This window comes from Peromyscus leucopus, chromosome 19 (genome assembly GCF_004664715.2).
Source record: "Peromyscus leucopus breed LL Stock chromosome 19, UCI_PerLeu_2.1, whole genome shotgun sequence".
NCBI classification, from domain to species: domain Eukaryota; kingdom Metazoa; phylum Chordata; class Mammalia; order Rodentia; family Cricetidae; genus Peromyscus; species Peromyscus leucopus.
Genome location: NC_051079.1, coordinates 52,655,686 through 52,676,261, shown reverse-complemented (window position 1 = coordinate 52,676,261; position 20,576 = coordinate 52,655,686). Strand labels below are relative to the sequence as shown.

Below are 20,576 nucleotides of genomic sequence, written 5' to 3'. Positions count from 1 at the left end.
CTGATCGAAGAGAAGGCCCCCAGATAGACTCCCTCAGAGCCCAACTCTAGACGGTGCGATGTGTTTTCTACAACCCTGTAGTTCTCCATAGAAGCTTTTTTTTTCCAAAGTAACTATGAGTTTCCACCGTTGTCTACTGGGGGGACGGTGACTCTTGGTTAAATAGTTTAAGAGGTTTTGCCAGTGTGAGATTTTATGGGGTCTTTAAAGGATGTATGTATCTGGTTGTATAAGGGAGCGGTGAGAGATTACATAGTTTCTCGCGGGAATTCATTATATTTCAGTCTGAAGGGGGTGGGTTAGTGGTACAGCATGAACTTAGCATGTTCAAAGCCATGTACTGAAAAAAAAATTTTTTTTTCTCAAGGCGCCTTAGAACAAGTGGTTCCTTAGAACAGCTGTTGGGAAGTGCTGATTCCCAGGGCAAATGTCCCCAGCTCATCTCTCCTCAGAACGTCTGCTCTGGCTCAGACTGTGCCTCGGAACCCTTGCTCATGCTGTTCCCTCTGCCCGAAAGACCCAGGGTCACCTTTCCCCTTGTGAACTCTCCTGAGTGCCCGCAGACAATGTAAAAGGGATCTTTGACATGGAATCCCGCCATTTCGGGTTGATGTGTCTGTTTGCCCTACAAGATGGCAGGTTCCAGAGAAGTCATTCGGCTCCATAACCCTTCAGTGTCCCCCCCAGTGTCCACCACATAGCTGGTACCCACCAAAGAAAGAACCCATAAACAGGAAGCAATGAATGACGCTGATGGAGTTTCAGATCATGTTTCCAGAATGAAAGACTCCCCAGGGGTCCTTCTGTGTAGAAGATAGCCTGACCAACTAACGAGCAAGTAAATCCCAGCTTTATTTTCAGACACACACACATACACACACACACACACACACACACACACACACACACACACACACATGCACCTCTAGGACTTTGTTTTGACTCTTCACTTGCATCCTCAAATTGAGTTCCTTGCCCTTGCAGCCGTTTCCTACAAATGAACACTTCCTTCAAAAAACACCACCAACCTACAAAGCACAGATGGTCTCTGGTTTGCTTCTAAAGGGGCTACCAACACGTAGAGAAGCTGCTCTTTAGGTTTTTGCCTGTCTCATCCAGTGTTCCTTAAACAATCCTTCGTGTGGCCTTAGAAGCTCTGTGGCACAGCCAGACCTGGAGGTGTCTGCAGCTTTGGTCTACCAGCCCCTGTCTGGGTGTGTTTGGAGATGGTAACTTGCACAGGGATGACGTGAGCAGGCGATCAGAGAAGCTGGCCATAGTCACCTGCTGCTGTTTGAGTGAGTCTAAAAGTCTGCGCCAGCTCTCCGCATGTCGGGAGGAGACGGGGATTCCTCTGAAGCGAGACATCAACCTCACACTGTTTCTAACACACAGTGAGTTTCATCTCTCTGTGCAGTGAGGGCAAGACTGTCGAAACCGCCTTTCGAGTTCCTTCCATGTGGAATGATATGGTGTGGTTTTATCATGTTCTTAGAACACAGGTGTCAAGAACCAAGTCTAGAGACTATGTCCTCACTTACATATAAAGACCTTTCTAAAGCCACATGGGCACGATTGGAGAGTGGTTTGGACTATTAAAAAAACTTGTTAGTAACAGCACTTCAGCCCCTATCCAAACATGCTGAATCCAGATTACCATTTTAGCAAGTTCTGGATGCAGCTCATACCCACCACTCCCGTTAGGGGCGGAGGGGGAGGGCGGGAGGGGAAAGGCATTTGCTAATAGATGCGCTGGATGGCGCCCATCTGTTTTGAGTGGCAGGCCAGGTGATACAAAATTAACTCAGAAATGATTGTACCTGGAAATTAAAAAGCAAAGATCCAACAAGTGCAATTTAGCACAGCTAAGGTTTCAAAAACTGAAAATATGCAAAAAGGGGGGGGTCCTCTAATACAAAGTTCTCTATCCCACTGTGCTTGATTCTTAGGCCACAGATGTAAATGTTTAAATTAACAGGAGTTCATAGCTCTGGAGGCTAGAAGCCTGAAAGGTGCCGGGAGGTGTCTTAGCTTTTGTCTTTGTTTTTTTGTTGCTGTGATAAAATACTCTGCCCAAGGCCACTGAAGGGAGCAGAGGTTTGCTCTGGCTCACAGTTCAAGGGTGTATTCCGTCATGACAAGGAAGCCAAGGGAATGAGGGCTGAAAGGACTGCTCTCACTTCATGCACAATCAGGATCCAAGCCTAGGGAATGGTACCTCCCATAGTGGGTAATCTTCTGACCTCAATTAATTTAAAATAACTTCCTACATGCCTGCCCAGAGGCCCTTCTCCAAGTGATTCTAGATGTCACCAAGTTGACAACCGAGATTACCTATCACAGCAGGGCTGGTTCCTTCTGGAGTCTGTTTCATGCCTGTCCCCTCCCTTCTGGTGGTTGACTGCCATCCTTGATGGGTTTTGATTTGTAGATACATCACTAGAACTCTGCCTCAGACATCATTTCTTGTGTGCCTTTGTCTTTTCTCCTCTTCGTATGTGAATATCAGTAATGCTGGAATCAAGGACCCGCTCTATTCCAATAGGTAGGATCTCATCCTAAGTCATTAGATCGACAATGGCCATTATTATTTACAAATAATATTGCACTCTGAGCTTCTTGGATGAACAGGCTTTTTCGGTTACTATGCAAATCTGTGTGTCTAACCAAGAAAAACAGTGATGAGTTTCCACAGTGGTTTGTGTGCATTGTTCATGTTGGAACGGTGTCACGAAAAGCCTAGGTCGGTAGTGTCTACCAAGCCCGAGGGCAGCAGATGGTGTATGTGGCTTGCAAATCAGGTCACATGCTGAGGACTGTTTCCTACTGCTTGGGTAGATGGCAGCTTGGTGAAATTAGACTTGTGTCCTTTGAATACATCTGTGGTTAACTGGTCTAGAAACATACGGATATTGCTTTATTTTTCTTCCCAGGCAAAAGCCATTTCACAGTAATGGTTGCCAGTTTGGGAGAACAACAGGACAAAGTCCAACATCCTGGTTGAGACAGAGACCAAATTTAGAGAAGGGAAAGATTCTGAATTCTGTAGATACCAGGTGGCTAAACCTAAAACACACATGTGCATCCGGAAAAGCTGTGGAAAGGTTCAGTATTGCCTGAGTCCAGCTTGAAAGTGCGCTCTGGTTTGAGTACACCCTCTGGGGGTTTGGGTGCTTGAAGCTTGGTCTCTGGGAGTAAAGCTGTAGAACAATTAAAGAGGTGAGACCTGGTGGAAGGCAGACCATGGGGAAAGCAACAGGAAAAGAGTGATGTTGGTCTTATGGAATGAGGCGCCATAAACCAAGGCCACAGCACACACTCGGTCCCTTCTGTGCTTGGCCTTTTCTCTACCGTATGGCAGGGTAGCCAAGGGCTCTCACGAGGATGTTGAGGCCACAGTTAGAACCTTTAGCCACCAGAGTCATGAGCCAAATAAAGTCCTTTTCATTACAAATTACATCTGGGTAGCATTGCGTCTTTTGTGGTTATAAAAGCAAACAGAGAAACTCAGCAATGTGATGTGGGAACCCATCTGGGCTAAGATCAAAGAGCCTTGCTGGTGGGGCTGGTATCTGTTTACTTGTTCTTTGAACATTCGTAGTAAAAGCCTCCTCTGGACAGGGATCCTGGACATAAAACATTGTCTGGGGAGAGATGGCCCCTGTGGAGAGATGTGGATATGCACTCCTAATTCTAAAATGTGGATATATTCTCCTAATTCTGAAATGTGGATATACTCTCCTAATTCTGAAATGTGGGTATGCACTCCTCATTCTAAAATGTGGATATACTCTCCTAATTCTAAAATGTGGATCTGCTCCTCAGGAAGATATAGCGACAGAAACAGAAGATTCATTCTCATGCTGTGGAGAAGGTTCAGGGCGTTTCATGGAGTCTGCCCTACAGCATGAGCTTGCAGAACTTGGGTGCTGAGAAACATGTCCCAGACTGTGCAAGGCTGCCTTTCCTGCCATGCCTGTCTGTGTGTGACACCTAATGTCAACTCTAGTTTCTACTGTGTCTGTACATGCATACCTTGGGTCGTGTCCCCCAATACACACACACACACACACACACCACACCACACATACACACATAAACATACACTGCACCACACACACACACACACTCACACACACATATATACACACCACACATACACACACACACCACACATACACACATAAATATACACCGCACCACACATATACACACCACACCCCCCACACCACACATATACACAAACACTACACACACATACACCACACCACACACACACAACACACCACCCCCACCACCACACTCACCCCACACATACAACACACACCACACACACACAAAACACAACACACACACACACACACTCGTGGTAGGGATGAGGGATGCTCAGGCAGGCAGGAAGTGCACACAGGCTAGCATCTGACATTTTCTGGAATCTTCTGCAGCACTCAGTTGCTGCATTTTGGTTGACTTTTTCTTCCGTAAGTACATGTGCCCATTAGAAAGCAGCTGCATCTCGAGAGGAAATGGACTCCCGGAAGCAGAGAGGAGGAGGGGCAAGCTGGAACTATAGCACACCTGTCAGGATGGAAGTTTCCACACCCCTAAAAGCTTAAGCCCTGGTGTGCATCACCTCGGGAAAACAGCAGAGTCTGACCATCCATGTGTCAGGCATGCTGACACATGGTTCCTAACAGCACATGAAAGGGGGCGGGGTCTTGAGTCACATTAGCTATGCAGTGGCGGCGGCGTACCAGCACTGTGCTCCTCTCTGGCCTTATTGGTGAGAAAGCCTCACACGCTCACACCCTCACACCCAGTTGTGGGTGTGCCATTCATGTGTCCACATTCAGGAAAGTGCTATGTTTAGTTTAATCTGCTGATTTTGTCTTCAAATTCGTAATACTTTTGAGCATCTTCACGTTTGGCTCTGGACTCTAAAAATCAGGTCAATAGCTCTGTATTCCAGGCATACCCTCATGCTTGTAGGCTTGTCTGTCACGTACCCGCCAATCTCTGCTTCCTCCTGCTGGAGGGCCCGACCAGTTACAGCAGTGACCGTATCGATAGCTGTGACCATTCACGGCCAGGAACTGAATCTTTACTGTGTGCTATCCACTGTGCAACTAGGCGGATATCACTCATTTTCTCATTTCAGTGGCTCACCCACCCTATAGGGTAGCTAGCTGCTCTTCTTCTTCCCATCTGAGAGCTGAGAAAATGGGCAGGTGCCTGCAAAGGCTCGGTATCCAGGCTTACTAAGCCAGCAATGAGTACTTCTCCAGCATCCATGTCACCGGGTGATTAGACACCTATCTTCCTCTCTGGACAGGAAGTCCATGGGTCCTCGGCTGTGCTGGTTCACTGAGGTACCTGTTGCCTCTAGCACAGTGCTTGGCTGGGTGCTCTGTGGATTAGCAAAGGAGGAAAGTTGTTGGCATTTCCTACTGTGTGTCTTTATGTGTGAGAAGTACTGACTCGGGGCAACACAAAAGTGGAGCATTAACAAGTACCGAGCAACCACAAGAAAGCACCCAGGCTTGTTTTCACCACCCTCTATGTACTGGCTTCCAGCGGCTGGGTGTCAAGTGGAGCCTACAGCCTACTGAGGCCCCAAGTCTTCTGCTGCTGCTGACTGTGTGTGTGTGTGTGTGTGTGTGTGTGTGTGTGTGTGTGTGCGCTCATGTAGGAGTAGCTTGGCTGGGGAAGTCATAAAAAAGCTCCCTAGGAGAAGTACAAGTAGCTGAGGATGGAGGGTGTGAGCAGGAATAGGTGGGAGAAGGGCATCCCATATAGAGAGCAGTGGTTCTGAACCTTCCCAAATGCTGTGACCCTTTAAAACAGTTGTAGTGACTCCCCAACCATAAAATTATTTCATTGCTACTTCATAACTGTAATTTCGCTGCTGTTATGAATCATAATGTAAATATCTGATATGTGACTCTGTGTGTGGGGGGTCATGACCCACAGGTTGAGAACCACTGACATAGACGGATTTGTCTGAGCAAACTCTTGGAAGGTACATGCATGGCCTTTCCTGAAGAAGCCAGGTCATGGGGCTAGAGACATGGCCAGCAGCAGGACTAGGGGAGGGTGAGGACTTTGTTTTTATCTTAACAGCAGTGACACTTTAAACAGGTGACCTGACTTACTTCACTCGTTACTTTTCTCATCGGTTTGACAAAAATTCCTGACTAAAGAAAAAGTAAATCGTTTGGCTCACAGTTTCAGAGGATTCAACCCATAGCTGCTTGACCAGAACATCATGGTGGTGGGAGTTACGGTAGAAAAGTGTCTTCATCTCCTACTGGACAAGAAAGAGGAATGGATGGGAAAGGACCAGGGAGGGAAGATAGGCAAGGACCTACCTCCATGACCTAGTTCCTCCAGCTAGGTCCCAACTTCCTCTAAAGTTTCCAGAACTTCCTAAAATAGCACCACTAACCAGGCAACCAAGCATTTAGAATATGAGTCTCTTGGAAGAACATTTCCTACCCAAGTTTGTAGAAGTCCTTCTCGTGAGAGTGTACAGAATGCCTTGGTGGGAAGGGAACACGTGGACGCGAGCTGGACTGCAGAGGTAGATGTTCATATTGGCTTCAAGCCTTTAGTTGTGGAGATCCAAGTAGCTTCCAAGCCTTTAACTGGGAAATTCAAATAGCAATTAAATAAGCTCATGTGTGGTGAGAAGGAGGACCACTGGAGCATCTCAAGGGAATGTCAATCATGGGGGAATTTATGGCTGCTGAATGCATTCTTCTCGGCTCAGCAACACTTGTCAGGAATGGAGGTGGAGACTGGAGTCAGCACATGGAACTCAGAGTTTGGGTGCAGCTTAATCTGCAGGATCATTTTCCCAGCTACAAAGTTAGTATCTATAGTCTGACTTCCTTGTAAAATCTGCCCAGAGCCCAAGGTCCTGAGTCTGTGACAATATTCTTTCCTTCTCTTTTGTGTGTATCTGTGTATACTGTATGTGTATGTGTGTGTGTGTGTGTGTGTGTGTGTGTGTATACATGTGCATTTGGGCAGAAGCCAGAGGTTGATATCAGGTGTTCTCCCCTATTGCTCTCCACCTTATATTTTTAGACAGGGTCTCTCCCTGAACCAGGTGCTTCCCGATTGGCTAGACTGGCTGGCCAGCAAGCTCTGGGGATCCATCTAACTTCACCCTCCTTCCCAGCACTGAAGTTACAGATGTGTGCTGCCACACATGGCTTTTGACATATGTTGTAGGGATCTGAATTCAGGCCCTCACGCTTGTGTGGCAGGTTCCTTACTGACTGAGTCAAAACCCAATCCAAAGTGTTGTCAAGTCAACATCAAATCAACCGTTTCCTTTTTTCCCCCTTGTAGTCCTAGGCATTGAAATTAGGGTCCATGCATGCTAGGCAAGTGCTCTACCACTGAGTGACATCCCCAACCTTTCAAACAGCTTTCCTGATGAGTCTTATTCACCTGCAAGTGGAGAGGGACACTTGGAACCCTGTGATGTACCATTTGAGGGGCACACTGACCTGCCATGCTTAGCATGGGAAACCATAGTCACTCAGAATTCAAGTCCTAATTGTCACAACCCAAGGTAACAGCTCCTGAGAGTCCTTTCTACAGCCAGCTATAGACAAAAGCCCAGGTTCCTCTCCTCCTAAGGACAGGTAGGAGGTCAGGGGAGGGAGATCTGTCCTCTTAGGAAGACGAAGAGGGCTGCCTTTACATCTTGGCTCCTGCATCACCTGGCTTTGTTTCCTTGGGCCTTCCATGTCTCAGATCGAAGTCTTTCAATTATAAATTAAAGGGTTTATACTAAATAATTTATTCCAGTCCCAAAGTTCCAGTATTCTTTATTCAGAATCTCTGAGTGGCGTATGATAGTATATTAGTTGGTTTTCATGTCACTCCAGCAAAATACACAACAAAACCAAGAGAAAATGGCTTATTCTGGCTCACAGAGAGTTCCCATCCAGGTTGATGGGGAAGACAAAGACAGAGCAACTCATCACAGCCGCTGAAATGTGTGGTGCAGGCTATTCACGTCATGGCAGACAGGAAGTGGCGTAAGACAGGAAGTGGGGAGGGATGATACACCCATATCTTCCACCTCCCCAGCTTCCAGTGACCCACTTCCTCCAGCTAGGCCCCACCTCCCAAAGTCTCCAGATCCTCCCCAAATAACTCAGTCCGATGAGGCTCAAACATTCCAAACATAAGCCCACGGGAGACCTTTCTGACTCCAACCACAGCCGCTGGCTTGCAAGTCCAGCCACACTCAGCAAATGGCCAAGAGAAAGGAGGCCTTTGTCTGCGCTACGTCTGCCAATGACTCTTGGTTTTTTATTAGATTTACACTTTTTTTTTGTTTTATTTATTTATTTATTATTTATTTTTATTTTATGTTAGTTGGTGTTTTGCCTACATGTCTGTCTGTGTGAGGGTGCCAGATCCCCTAGAACCAGAGCTATAGACAGTTGTGAGCTGCCATGTGGGTCCTGGGAATTGAACCTGGGTCCTCTGGAAGAGCAGCCAGTGCTCTTAGTCTCTGAGCCATCTCTCCAGCCCCCGCCCCTTTTTCTTTTAATTGGCAACCATGTGGCTGTTGTTACCGAAAACAGGAATAAATGTATTTTCCAGCACCATTAGTTTCTCTTTCAAATATTTCTTTTGAAACTGGTAAAATGTCTTCTTTTTTTAACAATGGTTTCTTTTCACACCCACTTCCAGGTACAAAGGATTCAAGGGCAACTGTTCCATGACCTTCATCGACCAGTTCAGAGCACTGCACCAGTGTAACAAGTACTGTAAAATGCTGGGCCTGAAATCCCTCCAAAACAACAGCCAGAAGTCGAAGAAAACAAGCACCGGGAAAAGCAGAGTGCAGCAGACAAGCTCGGCCCCAGCGAAGACGCCCGAGTCCGGGACCCCCACGGAAAAGAAAACCTAGCATCCCTCGACCCTGAGTAACCAGTGACCACCCACTGGCGGCACACAGGCTTCCAAGTGGACCTCTGCCGACACACAGGGGACAGGAACCTGCAGCCTGCAGGGTGTCCCAGGCCTCCCCAGCCTTCGGTCACGGTCACTCGCAGTCTGCCCAGATGACTTTGGAATGGGTCTTTGTGACTAGCCTTGTAGGGAGACCCGTCAGCTCTCAAAGACGGTCTCAAAGACAGTCCACTTGCTGTGGACACACTAGCGTTTCTACCCACCTCACGTCGTGTGTCTGTCTGTGTGTTGCACGTGGTTTGTTGTCCACGAGTTCCATGCTGCCTGGCAACCGGCCGCTGTCAAAATCCTTCCCGCTTCGTCTCCTCACCTCAGGATTTCTGGACATTTCTGCTGAAATCATGAACGTCAAGTTGCTGTATGAGTGAATGTCACCCATGCTATTGTTGCTGGAGGTGGCTTCCCAGGGGTGAGGCCGTTTCCAAGCACTGTTCACACAGCCTGGCACAGTGTTCTGTTTCATTAAATTCATATCTAAGCAAAAAGGGTAAAAGGTGTTCGCGTCGTCACAGCCACTTGTTCATTAGGATCTGTGCTTTTTCCACATTCCTCCAAGGTTTTGTAATTTAGAAGTTTCCTAACAGGTCTACCGGAGCACATAATATCTACATCTGTGTTTTCTCATCTTACAGCCGAGGTCCCATCACTTTCTAAACGTGGTCTCCCTGGGGTGCTAGTTAGGTAGGGTGTCACAGCTACAGAGATCCTGCCCCCCCCTTACTCCTTATGGGTCTCCTCGAGGCCACACCTCCTTCCCTGTGGTATTCTGGGAAGGGCGGAAGCTATGGCGGATGTGCCTGGCCGCCTTTTCGGGTCGCTGCCTTGCCTGGCTTCTTTGGCTTTACTGTCTGTTCTCCGCTGGGCCTGGCGGCAGAGACTCATCATCCTAGCTACTGAGGAGGCAGAAGCAAGAGGGTGAAAAGTTCAAGATCAGCATGGATAACTTGGTGAGTCTCTGCCTCAAAGAAGAAAAGGGTAAATGAGCTGGGATTATAGCTCAATGGGGGAGCGACCAGAAGAAGGCCTTTGGGTTCAATCACAACGATGGGAAACGAAACCCTCTTCTCTTCCACATGGGATAGTTTGATGTCAAAGGGAACACGGGTGAGAATTTTTTTTTTTAAAGCATTTGAGGAGAAAACATTTGTCAGTCAATATCTTGTCTTTTTAAAAATAGTGATGCAGTTCTAATTTTTCTTTTGAGGTGGCTCCCCTGACTTTCTGAGGATAAAATTGTCTTTTTTTTTTTTCTTTTTCTCCTATGAAGGAGACTGTGGCCTGACTTGTTCACAGAGATTTTAGAGATATGTATTAAACAGTGACATTCTATAAAGTTCTATAGTAGCAGAAAGGCACAGGGCATATTTTGATTGGGTCTATCTGTCTATCTATCTGTCTGTCTGTCTATCTGTCCATCTATCTATCTATGTAGCAGCTATTATCTACCACATGGAATCTCTATCACCTATCTAAATTGGTCATTTACAACTTACCTTGTGTCTATAATCTATCATTCATCCATAGTAATACACACACGCACACGCACATGCACACGCACACATCTTGTTTATCTTACCCATCAATCATGTCTCTCATCTATGTGTGTGTAAGTGTGGGTACAACCAGAACCCTCTTAACAGACCACCACTCCTTCTTGGGTAATAACTTATAATCATAAAAATATCAAAATTCATGTTTAAAACAGCATAGAAAGGCTGACACAGAGGCCGAAGTCATCTGGGAGCCCTCGTCTGTCTGGCATCAAATCTTGACTTGTGAGAGCTAGAGACTCTCTTGGTGGAACTCTCTCTGCTTCCTTTCGTGGATGCTTAGGCTTTTATTTTCAAAGCGCCTGTATTATTTATTGTAGTGTGATTTTTACCAGTTTGTAAATGTTTGGAGGCCCAGAGACAGAAGGCACCCCACAGTGAGGTTTGTCCCAGCCACAGTTCTTGGGGATGGCCTGGTGTGACCACATGGCCACCCAATCTCCCATTACGTGCTAGTTTCCTTGTACAGTCAAACAACGGATCGAGCAGGAAGCAGGCTTTCTCACACCAAGGCACAGCTCCAGGATCTCACAATACCCAACCCCATTGCTGTGGTTTTTAGTTCAGCCAATTGCTGTTGATTCTCCCATAATGCAACCTCAGGAGGGCTATAAATACAATGGATGCTCCACTCAGCCAACAAACTAGGGAGGTCCAGAGAGCCCAGAGGGGCTTTTGACACCTGACAATGATCACCTACAGACATGGCTTAGCTTCCTCAAAGGCTTGGCCATGGAGTTCCGTGATGGGCAGATCATACAAACGACAGTGTTACGGGGAAAAAGCCCATATTTCCAACAGCAGGCTCCTCACTAATGAGAATGGCTGGGAAGTCCAGACTTCTTGCCAGTGGGCACACTATCCTGGAGAGGTCCAAAGCTGGCCACACGGACAACTAGTTTGTATTTCCTGTTATCTATTGTACCTGTACCTCCCAGCCATGCTTCTGATGAGCTTCACCAAAGTAAAGGTTTCAATAGAATCTGATTAAAAAGAATGCCTAAAAGAGTAGCAATTATTTTCTAATTACACAGTCCTCTCTTTTCCAAATATGCATTGCATTTGTGTGTGTGTGTGTGTGTGTGGTGGGCATGTGTTCAGCTGGATGCAAATGGGAGGAAGTTGCCAACCACCTTGTTCTGGTTTGCTTTCTCTGTGTACTTTCTGCTCCGCTGGATCATGTGTGCCACGGGGAACAGAGCAGGGCTTCGCCTACTCACACCTACAGCTGCTGCATTGGCTTAATGAGTTTTTAAAAAACCAGAGAGACGCCCAGTCCTCTTCTGTCACTGTGGCAGGTCTGCTTGATGGCAGCCAGTTCCAGCCACAGGATCGGACGACCCTTCCAATACTATTTTAGTAAACGTTAACACTAACCATGCCAACTAGTCATGATTTTACAAAAATCTTCTGTTCCTCATTAGGACCAAAAGATCCCAAAGGCGAAGGAAATGTACCACAGAGATTTTTGTTTTGTTTTGTTTTTTGCTTCGTTTTGAGGCAGGGTCTCACTCAGCCCTGACTGGCCTTGAACTGACTGCATAGTGGAGGAACTTGAACACCGGATTCCCCTGCCTCTCCCTCCTAACACCTGGGATTTACAGTCGTGCGCCACTGTGGCTTTCAAAAGGCACACTCCGAATCTCATCAAAAGGCAGTTCGCGCGTGCGCGTGTGCACGCGGCCTTCTGTCTTGAGGCCTAGATGAATCGAAGCAATTCTGCCGAGGTGTGGAGGTCCTGTCGCCTCCCAGCCCACTACTTCCTCTCCGTGTTTCCCCATCTTCATGGGGTGCTGAGGTGGGGGGCTTGCAGTAAGCTGCCTTCAGGACTTTTCTTTGCTGCTTGCCTTAACTCATAAAGCATAGCCTGGCATAATCAAATGACCACAACTGTTAGGAGGCGCATTATGTATGGAGGCTGGGAATCCACTTCTCCAGGTTGGCAGGGCTGCCGCGATGTCTTTTACCATTTATTATAATAGAAAACTCGGGGACAAATATAAAGATAAGAACCTGAGACAATCACCATGGCCAAAACACTTCCGCCACCCTTTGCTTTCAGCTCAAACGGGCCTGCGCATCCTTTCGGCCCGCCTCCTCTTCGGGGCCTCTCTTTCTTAAGTTTGGGGGAACTCTCTATGATCCATCTGGACCAGCTGAATGTATGTCCTTGAACCCACGCCTGACTCTAATTGGACAACGGGCCACAGCATCGATTGCGGTAACACAGATTGCTGTCTGTGTCTGAAGGTGCAAAGGAAGCCTCTGCCGCAGACCTCTTTCTTGCTTCCAGAAGACCCCTGGCTGATGGCAGCATGACCCCAGTGTTCACAGCTGTTCTCTGTGTCCACACTTCCCCTTGGCATATATCGACACCAGCCGTGTTGGATTAAGGCCCACCCAAAGACCTCATTTTTAACTTGGTAAAGGACTCTTTAAATAATGCCCCATTCTGGGGTCCTGGGGGCTAGGACTGTAACCCAGGCATTCCACACACAAAGGTGACCAGTCTTGCACTTCCATATCACTTCTGGGTACCTTGTTCAGGCCAGAGGCCCAGTTGGGAGGAAATAAAGATGGCACTTCAAGGCCCCCCAGTGCCGCCTTGTGGCCAGCTAGCCTGGTGGTGGGCATCTGGTTCATAGGAATGTTTCCTGGTTCCCACATAGTGTACTTGCACCTTTAGTTCTGGGGCATTTTTTTTTTTTTTAAAGGCAGGGTTTCTCTGTGTAGCTTTAGAGCCTTTCCTGGAACTCAGGCTTCAGCACAGGCTGGCCTCGAACTCACAGAGATCCGCGTTCTGCCTCCCATGCTGGGATTAAAGGCATGTGCCACCACCACCCGGCTAGTTCTGAGCATCTTTAAAGAGAGATCATCGTTTGGTGTATCCTAAGCCCTTTTCTGGAGTGTTGAAGAACTCTTTCCTCAAGAGCTGAGATGGTATGCCTTGCTGTCTGTGGCACAGCTGTCCCCAAATCCCGGGGGCCAGGGTGATGACCACACTGTCTTCTCTCAGCCCCAACCCCCGCAGTGTGACGTCAGCATCCTAGTGGAAAAACAACAACACAACTGTTCTCAAAACCCAACTGCCAATACAATTGTACCATTCTCCGCAGCTGACCTGGAGGAAACCAGTGACAAGATGTACCTGTCTTTTAACAGCTTTTCATCTCCCTCAGAGGAGGTGCTAAGTTCATCACAAAGGCTGGTGAAATCTCCCAGTATATCCCAAATACCTTTCTCACCTGACCTCAGGGCTTCTTTCATTGGCTGCAGTAACACTGGTCTTGTTCTCTGAACACTCCTGCCTCGGGTCCTTTGCACCTTCTGTTCCCCTCTGTCTGGAAGTGTCTTCTCCGGTCATCCTATTTAAAACCCATTTTAAACCCTGGCTCCTCAATCCCACTCTGTGCATTAAGTGCCTTTATCAGCATGAGACATCATACAGACTTCATTATTTTTTAAAAAAAATTGCCTCTCTCCTCCAAGGTTTCCCCCGTCCTGGTTTATTCAAGACACATCCAAATACCAGGAGATGTCTCCAGTGGAGGACCCTTTCGTGGACACTGACTCTGCATGAATATCTGTCTTGTGGATGCTGGTGCTCCCTGAGGCAGAGGTACAGCCTCCTTTTTCAGGTCCCTCTGAGAGGATGAAAGCCCCTAACTCCCCTTCATTCTGCACGTGGGCTCATTAGACTGAGATCTTTCGTAAAGCCATAAGGCAGCCATACAGAACACTACCTCAGCTCCAAGCCAGCAAGGGTCCGGGCTCCATTTTAACACTGTGTAAATTTAAAGAACCTGAATGTTTCTGAATCCCATATAATGAACGGATATAACCACAGCTATCTTGCAGGGATGTGACTATTAATTGACATATGGAAAGAAGTGACTTAGGATGGCATTCCATAATCACAAATCATTACTATAATCACTAGGTTTTAACCCTTTTTAGCCTGGGGAAGAACTACAAAACTACAACATCTGGATCTCATTCGTAAGGCAGCAGTAAGTTTCATCAATCATCTTACTATTCACTGGGAGGAAACGGTATGATAAAGATCCCCTCGGTGACTTGCCACTGTAAATGAACTACATTTTCGCTAGCGTTGACATTTAAGAAAAGAAGAAATGTCATAGAGTGGATTTCTGTGGTGATTTTCTCAAGGTTCCATTTTTAAGTCATTTCACACTGTTTCATTAGCCCCAAACTGTAGAGTACTCCACATTAGCCCCAGGGGCCCCCAACCCTGTTGACTCTATGAGCTTTTCATTATTTTGCCCCATGTACCCCAAACTCACCTGAAGCACCAAGAAAGTCCTGCTTCCTGAAAATGTCTGTGGCATGGTGGCAGGGCCGTGGGCATCACGGTCTTTGCTGCTTTTAGGGAAGTGAGCTTTGATCAGTAGCCCTTCCAGCTTCCTGCCCCTCTTTGATCACCTGTCTTTCTGAAAGAGATGTATTTTGAGCAGAACATCAAAGAAGATAATGGATCAGCAGGGGGAACAAAGGCAGGAAACCTCTCACAATCTCAAAGCCGGTCTTGGGCAGCAAAAATCAAAACATCCTTGGGCAACAATAAGCAGCTTTACCTGGCCACAGGGAGCGTGTCGCAGGAGAAAGGAGGAGCAGAATTCTGGAGGGTTCAAGATTTGGTCATGACTGATTGGTTGGGGAACTGGGCTCGGTTCTAGAAAAACTGAACCTAGCCCTGGCCATGGTTGACCTAGGTCCTTCGGAGAGTGGAGTGTTCGCCTAGGCAGGAGGAAAGAGTAGATAACAGGACATCTCGTCACGGGTGGCACCTTTACCATGTGAGACGTCTCTGGGTAAAACAAGGACAACAGGAAACCAGCAAGACACCAGGGCTAGCAGAGGCAAGTTCTGGGGAGCCAGAGTCTAGCACGGTACAAAGAATGCTTGTCTCGCCAGGCGGCGCGGCGCACGCCTTTAATCCCAGCACTCGGGAGGCAGAGGCAGGCAGATCTCTGTGAGTTTGAGGCCAGCCTGAGCTACAGAGTGAGATCCAGACAGGCACAAAACTCACACAATGTTTGTCTCCCAAGGTTCTTCGTTGAGATCCTAACTCTTACAGTGGTTTATTAGGAAGTGGACTTGGAGAAATCATTGTGTCTGGAGGGTAGAGCCCTGAAGTATGGGATCAGCTTCCTCACAAAAGCAGCCCTGGAGAGACCCCATCTCTGCCACAGCGGACATCTACACCGAGAAGACCCTGTCTATGAACCAGAAAGTGGGCCCTCACCAGACCTTGAACTTTCTGGTGCCTTGATCTTGGGACCAACTACCAAAGCTGTGAAAAATAAGTGTCTGTGGTCGATAAAACCACCAGGTCCATGTTCCTCCGTCACAGCAGCCGGAATGAACTAGGAAGGCTGGAGACACGAGAGGAGAAAGTGTGGTCTTGCGTGCTCTGTTTCCTGTTTGCTTTCTCTGCCTCGCGATGCAAGTCATAGGTCTTCTCTCTCTAGACTTTTATTATAGAAAAAAAATTAAAGCTCCATTCTATCCAAATCACTGGTTTCTTAACATACTTTGTGTAAAATTCTCTGGTTTGTAAGTAAAGTTCCCGGAACAGGTCAAAGCAAAGGGCCAACACCACCCTTCCTGTACCGAGCTCAGTCCTGGCACATCAAAATGGTACGTATACTTCACTATGTCCCCGCCATGGCTCCTGTGGCTGGTCTAGGGCATATCCGAAGCATAGAGGTTTCTGGAAGTTCCCAGATGATTCTAATTTGGAGCCATCTAAGGACACACTCACTGTACTTTATTCCAAGGCAGAATAAACTGGCTGAGCCCTTCATTAAACACTAATGAGAGCATCAGTGGAACCACGGAGGTTCCCAGCCTGGGTCTGTATCCAGGCCCCCGGGGATGGGGGGAACATCTGCTGCTGGCCCTTAACCTCTCTTCTGCTCTCAGGGGCTGCTGGTGCAGCTAGGAGAAAGCATAGCTACTAGCATGTGTTGTCTGTCCCTTGTCCCCTGCCATCTCTTCCGGGCCCACTCCCTGCCCAGCCCAGATCTGGGCCCCAAGGGTGGTTTGGTTTGACTTAGTATTCCCATTGTTGGAAGCAGGACACCAACTGTTCAAGTTCGCCGCATGACCCCTTACAAAACACTTGCCCAAACTCATTGCTTCGCATATAGCAGTTGCTGGAGAAATATTGCTCTAAGAACAAATCCCTTGGGGTCGTCATCAAAGAAAAAGACTTTCTCCTCACAAACAAGGTTTCATAACACACCGCCCACATCTCTGGGCGGGGATTAAGAATTAAGTCTTTGGGGACAGACACCAAGTTGCCCTTTCTGTACCTGACAACAACCCGGAGTATCAGTCACTCTCATTTCTGGCCAGTGGCCCAGCCTGAGATGCCCTGAGCTCTCGCAGAGACACAGGAGACACTAGAAAAATCTCGGCAGCCAGAAATATCCAGTTAGAAGTACAGTAGCTGGCACGTCCAAGGAAGCAGGAAAGAATCCACTTTTTGTATCCGACTCAGTGTGAAGCCAAGCAGAAAAGCAGGGCAAGATGGGCTACAGCAGACATTGGCAGCCCCAAGAGAAGGGAAGGCATTTAATTAGCTCTTGCCTGGTCCCAACGTGCCAGAAAAATGAAAAGCAAGAACCTTGTTGTGCAGGTAGAACAGGATTAGCGCTTGCCTGCTGCATTTAATGGGTCAACAGGCACTCCATGGAACAATCCCCCTCATTCTTCTTCCTCTCTCTCCCAGGCCTTTGAAAATTCACTTTATCAAAATTAGGCCCCGATTCTGCTGCCAAGGGGATGCTCAAATGTAATCTTTTTCCTGGCAAGCCTGAAATCCCATCCAGCCACAGCTGCTATGACGTGTAGGGACCCCATTCTACCACTAGAGGCCAGCATCCTAAGAAAAGTCTCGCCCCGGGGCTCAAGTTTGCATGGCTACTGTAGCCCCTCAGCCTGGTTCAGATACTGACTTTTTCTGGTTTAAAACAAAACAGGAAGAAAAAGCACCAGTTGGATTAGATCTTGAAGGCACTTTTACCCAGCCTCTTACAGAAATTAAAATTCTTTCTGTTGTCATACTGAGAAACAAACTTGGGATGTCAAATATGCTAGCTAGGCATGTGCTCTACCACGGAGCCACACACCTACCTTGAGAAATCAAGTCTCCATGTGTGCTACCACGGAGCAAGCAAGTATAGGGAATAGTTTTGCAGGTTGGGATCCTACTTGGTTTGGGCTATGTGCAGGTCATTTCCTGATTATGCACTTGACCCCGTGAGACTCTAGCCTGCACATGCGATACCCACACTCACATACCTCTCTAAACACAAACCTATTAACCTGCTAGCAATGTAGAAAGTCCCCAACTTTAATGAACTGCTCCCATACCACGCGCTGAAAAAACTTAGATTGTATTCAATAGGTCTCTCCTTGTGTCTGAGTAGAAGACCAGAAAGGCTGATCCAGTCTGAACTGGTTTGGGTGCATATATAACATTTCCTTAAAGTGAACCTTTAGAGAGAATGCCCTATTTACCATCTTTTACATATGCATAATTAGGTGTGCATATGATTGAAATCTGATGCGTTATGGAAAAGGGACATGTAAAGAAAAAATTTTATTAAGAATTTTTTTAATTCATTTTACTTACTAATCACAGATTCCCTTCTTCCCTCTTCCCAGTCCTGTAAAGAAATTTTTATATAATCTAATCTGTCCATCAAAATAGAGAACTACCCAAACTGCGTTCCTTAATAACTGGTTCCTTCTCCCATTAGGCTTTTTTGTTTGTTTGTTTGTTTTTTGAGACAGGGTTTCTCTGTGTAGTTTTGGTGCCTGTCCTGTAGACTAGGCTGGCCTTGAACTCACAGAGATCCACCTGGCTCTGCCTCCTGAGTGCTGGGACTAAAGGTGTGCGCCACCACCGCCTGGCTCCCATTAGGCTTTATGGAAGGAGATCACAGATAGTAACCTGGAGCTATAAGTTTCTTCACTCATGTGACCTTCTACACTCTTTCTCTTTCTTTCTTTTTTTCCTACTGCTTTGCTTCAAATAAAGTTTGCTTGCTACTTTTGAAACACTAGACCCAGGCTCCCAACTACTGGCAACAGACACACACACACACACACACACACACACACACACACACACACACACACACACACACACCTCGTCCTTAATCATTTGCATACTAGTACCAAGTGTTTCTTGAATTACAAGAACTCTTTTTGTGGGTGTATGGCTGCATTTTGAGAGAGTGAAATTCCCCAACTTCCCTCCACCCCCAACACACACATACACACACACACCACACACACAGAGAGAGAGAGAGAGAGAGAAGAGAGAGAGAGAGAGAGAGAAAACACACACAATCCCAGGGTTATACTTCAATGGTCTTCTGGGTGAATCCTGGAGAATGCTTTGGAAACTTGAAAGTCATTTAGCCTCTATCAAAGTGGAAACTTTGGGACTTTCCTTGCTATGGTCGCTAAATGGTTGCTAGAGCAACAGAAAGGCTGGAACACCCTAGTCCTGTCTTACCTACCCTCTATATGTCTCATGTAACCCAGGAGGGTCTTGAACTCCATATGAAGTCAAAGTTGACCTTGAGTTTGAAATACCCCCATCTCTATACTCTAGTCCTGGGATTACAGGCACACGCACAATTTGGGAGCTGATCCAGGCTTTGGGCACTATGGTCAAGCACTCTAGCAACAGCTGCATCCCCAGCTCTTATTGGTGCACAGTGGTGCTGGGGACTGGTCCAGGCTCTGTGCACTCTAGTCAAGTACCCTAGCGACAACTACATCCCAGCTCTTATTCTTGCTTTCTCACTAGCCACAGATGCTGTCCCTTTCCTTAAGCCGGATGGCGTCACACCCACTTCCAGGATCTTACTGTTTTGTCTGTGTCTTCACCAGAGGGACCGCAAGCAGACTCTGGGAGATCATCTCACCTTCAAATTATCACTGACCATCGACTCACATGCTGCCTGACCGTGAGAAGGATCACGTGGTGGAATGGCAGTTGAATAAATGAGTGAGGGGGTCAATGTTGGGTTTTGCTTGCTCATCTGTACCCCTGGTGCAGTACCCCAAGGACGCAATAAGTTCGTGCCACGTCGATCTTTCTACGGAGAAATGCTTCTTTCTCTATTAAATAGAGTCACCAGCGGCCAGCTACATTTCTGTGAGCTTGTGGGTGTCTGACCCCTTCCCTTTCAAGCACATAGCACAGAATGGAGTTGGATACCCAAGAGAAGAAAGCTGGTGTTCCCTGCCTGTCTGCCGATGGTCTACGATGGGCTTGCTCTAATAGCGGTCTGGAGGATGGGTCATCTGATAAGGGCCGGTGAAGTGTTCCGCTGGGGACTTAGTAGCAGGCTTTTTGGTCACTTGGAAGAGCAGCCACGAAGGAAAGAACCTGGTGAGCCAGCCCTGCAAGTGCACTGTCAACCCAGGCAGCGTACATCCTTCCCAGCTCCTCTGGGAAATTAAAATTCTCCGAGTATCACTGAAAAACAGACAGCATCATCCCCTAACCCTTCAGCAGAGTCCCAGCTGCTCATTAAGCTGCCCAATCACAAAATAAAAGCAGCAGTTCGGATGATGTGACATTGGAGCCCCAAACTATGGCCTGATGGCTTCTGAATGTTTAACATGAGCAAGGAGGAAGCTTTCCCAGCACTAACAAAGAAAGATCATAACATCAAAGACTTGAGATCCCTTTCTCTGGGGAAAAACAAAGGGCGTAATTCACAGCTCTTGGCTCTCTGTCTATGACTTCAGGTTGGCATCTACCACAGGGAGAAACGGATGTGTTTAGGAATCTGTCCAATTACTGGATGGGAAAAGTTTGGGGAAAGGACTTGATCTTATTCTTTGTATCTCCAGAGCCCAGTACAATGCCTGGTACACAGTAACTACACAAGCCATGTTGCTCCCTGAATGAGTGATAAGGCTAGGGAGTGCGGGTGTTTTTAAACCAACTAGCAAATTCTAGAATCCCTGGGC

The 20,576-nt window shown here is 47.2% G+C and overlaps 1 protein-coding gene across 1 annotated transcript in view; it reads left to right on the top strand.

Annotated features, from left to right (window-relative positions):
- Alpk2 (alpha kinase 2) overlaps positions 1-10,119 on the top strand; it is a 159,550-nt gene extending 149,431 nt beyond the window's left edge. The window contains 1 exon segment of the mRNA XM_037197175.1: positions 8,719-10,119. Coding sequence (XP_037053070.1) covers positions 8,719-8,938 — 220 coding nt within the window. The 3' untranslated portion in view covers positions 8,939-10,119.
- Positions 10,120-20,576: the final 10,457 nt, after the last annotated feature.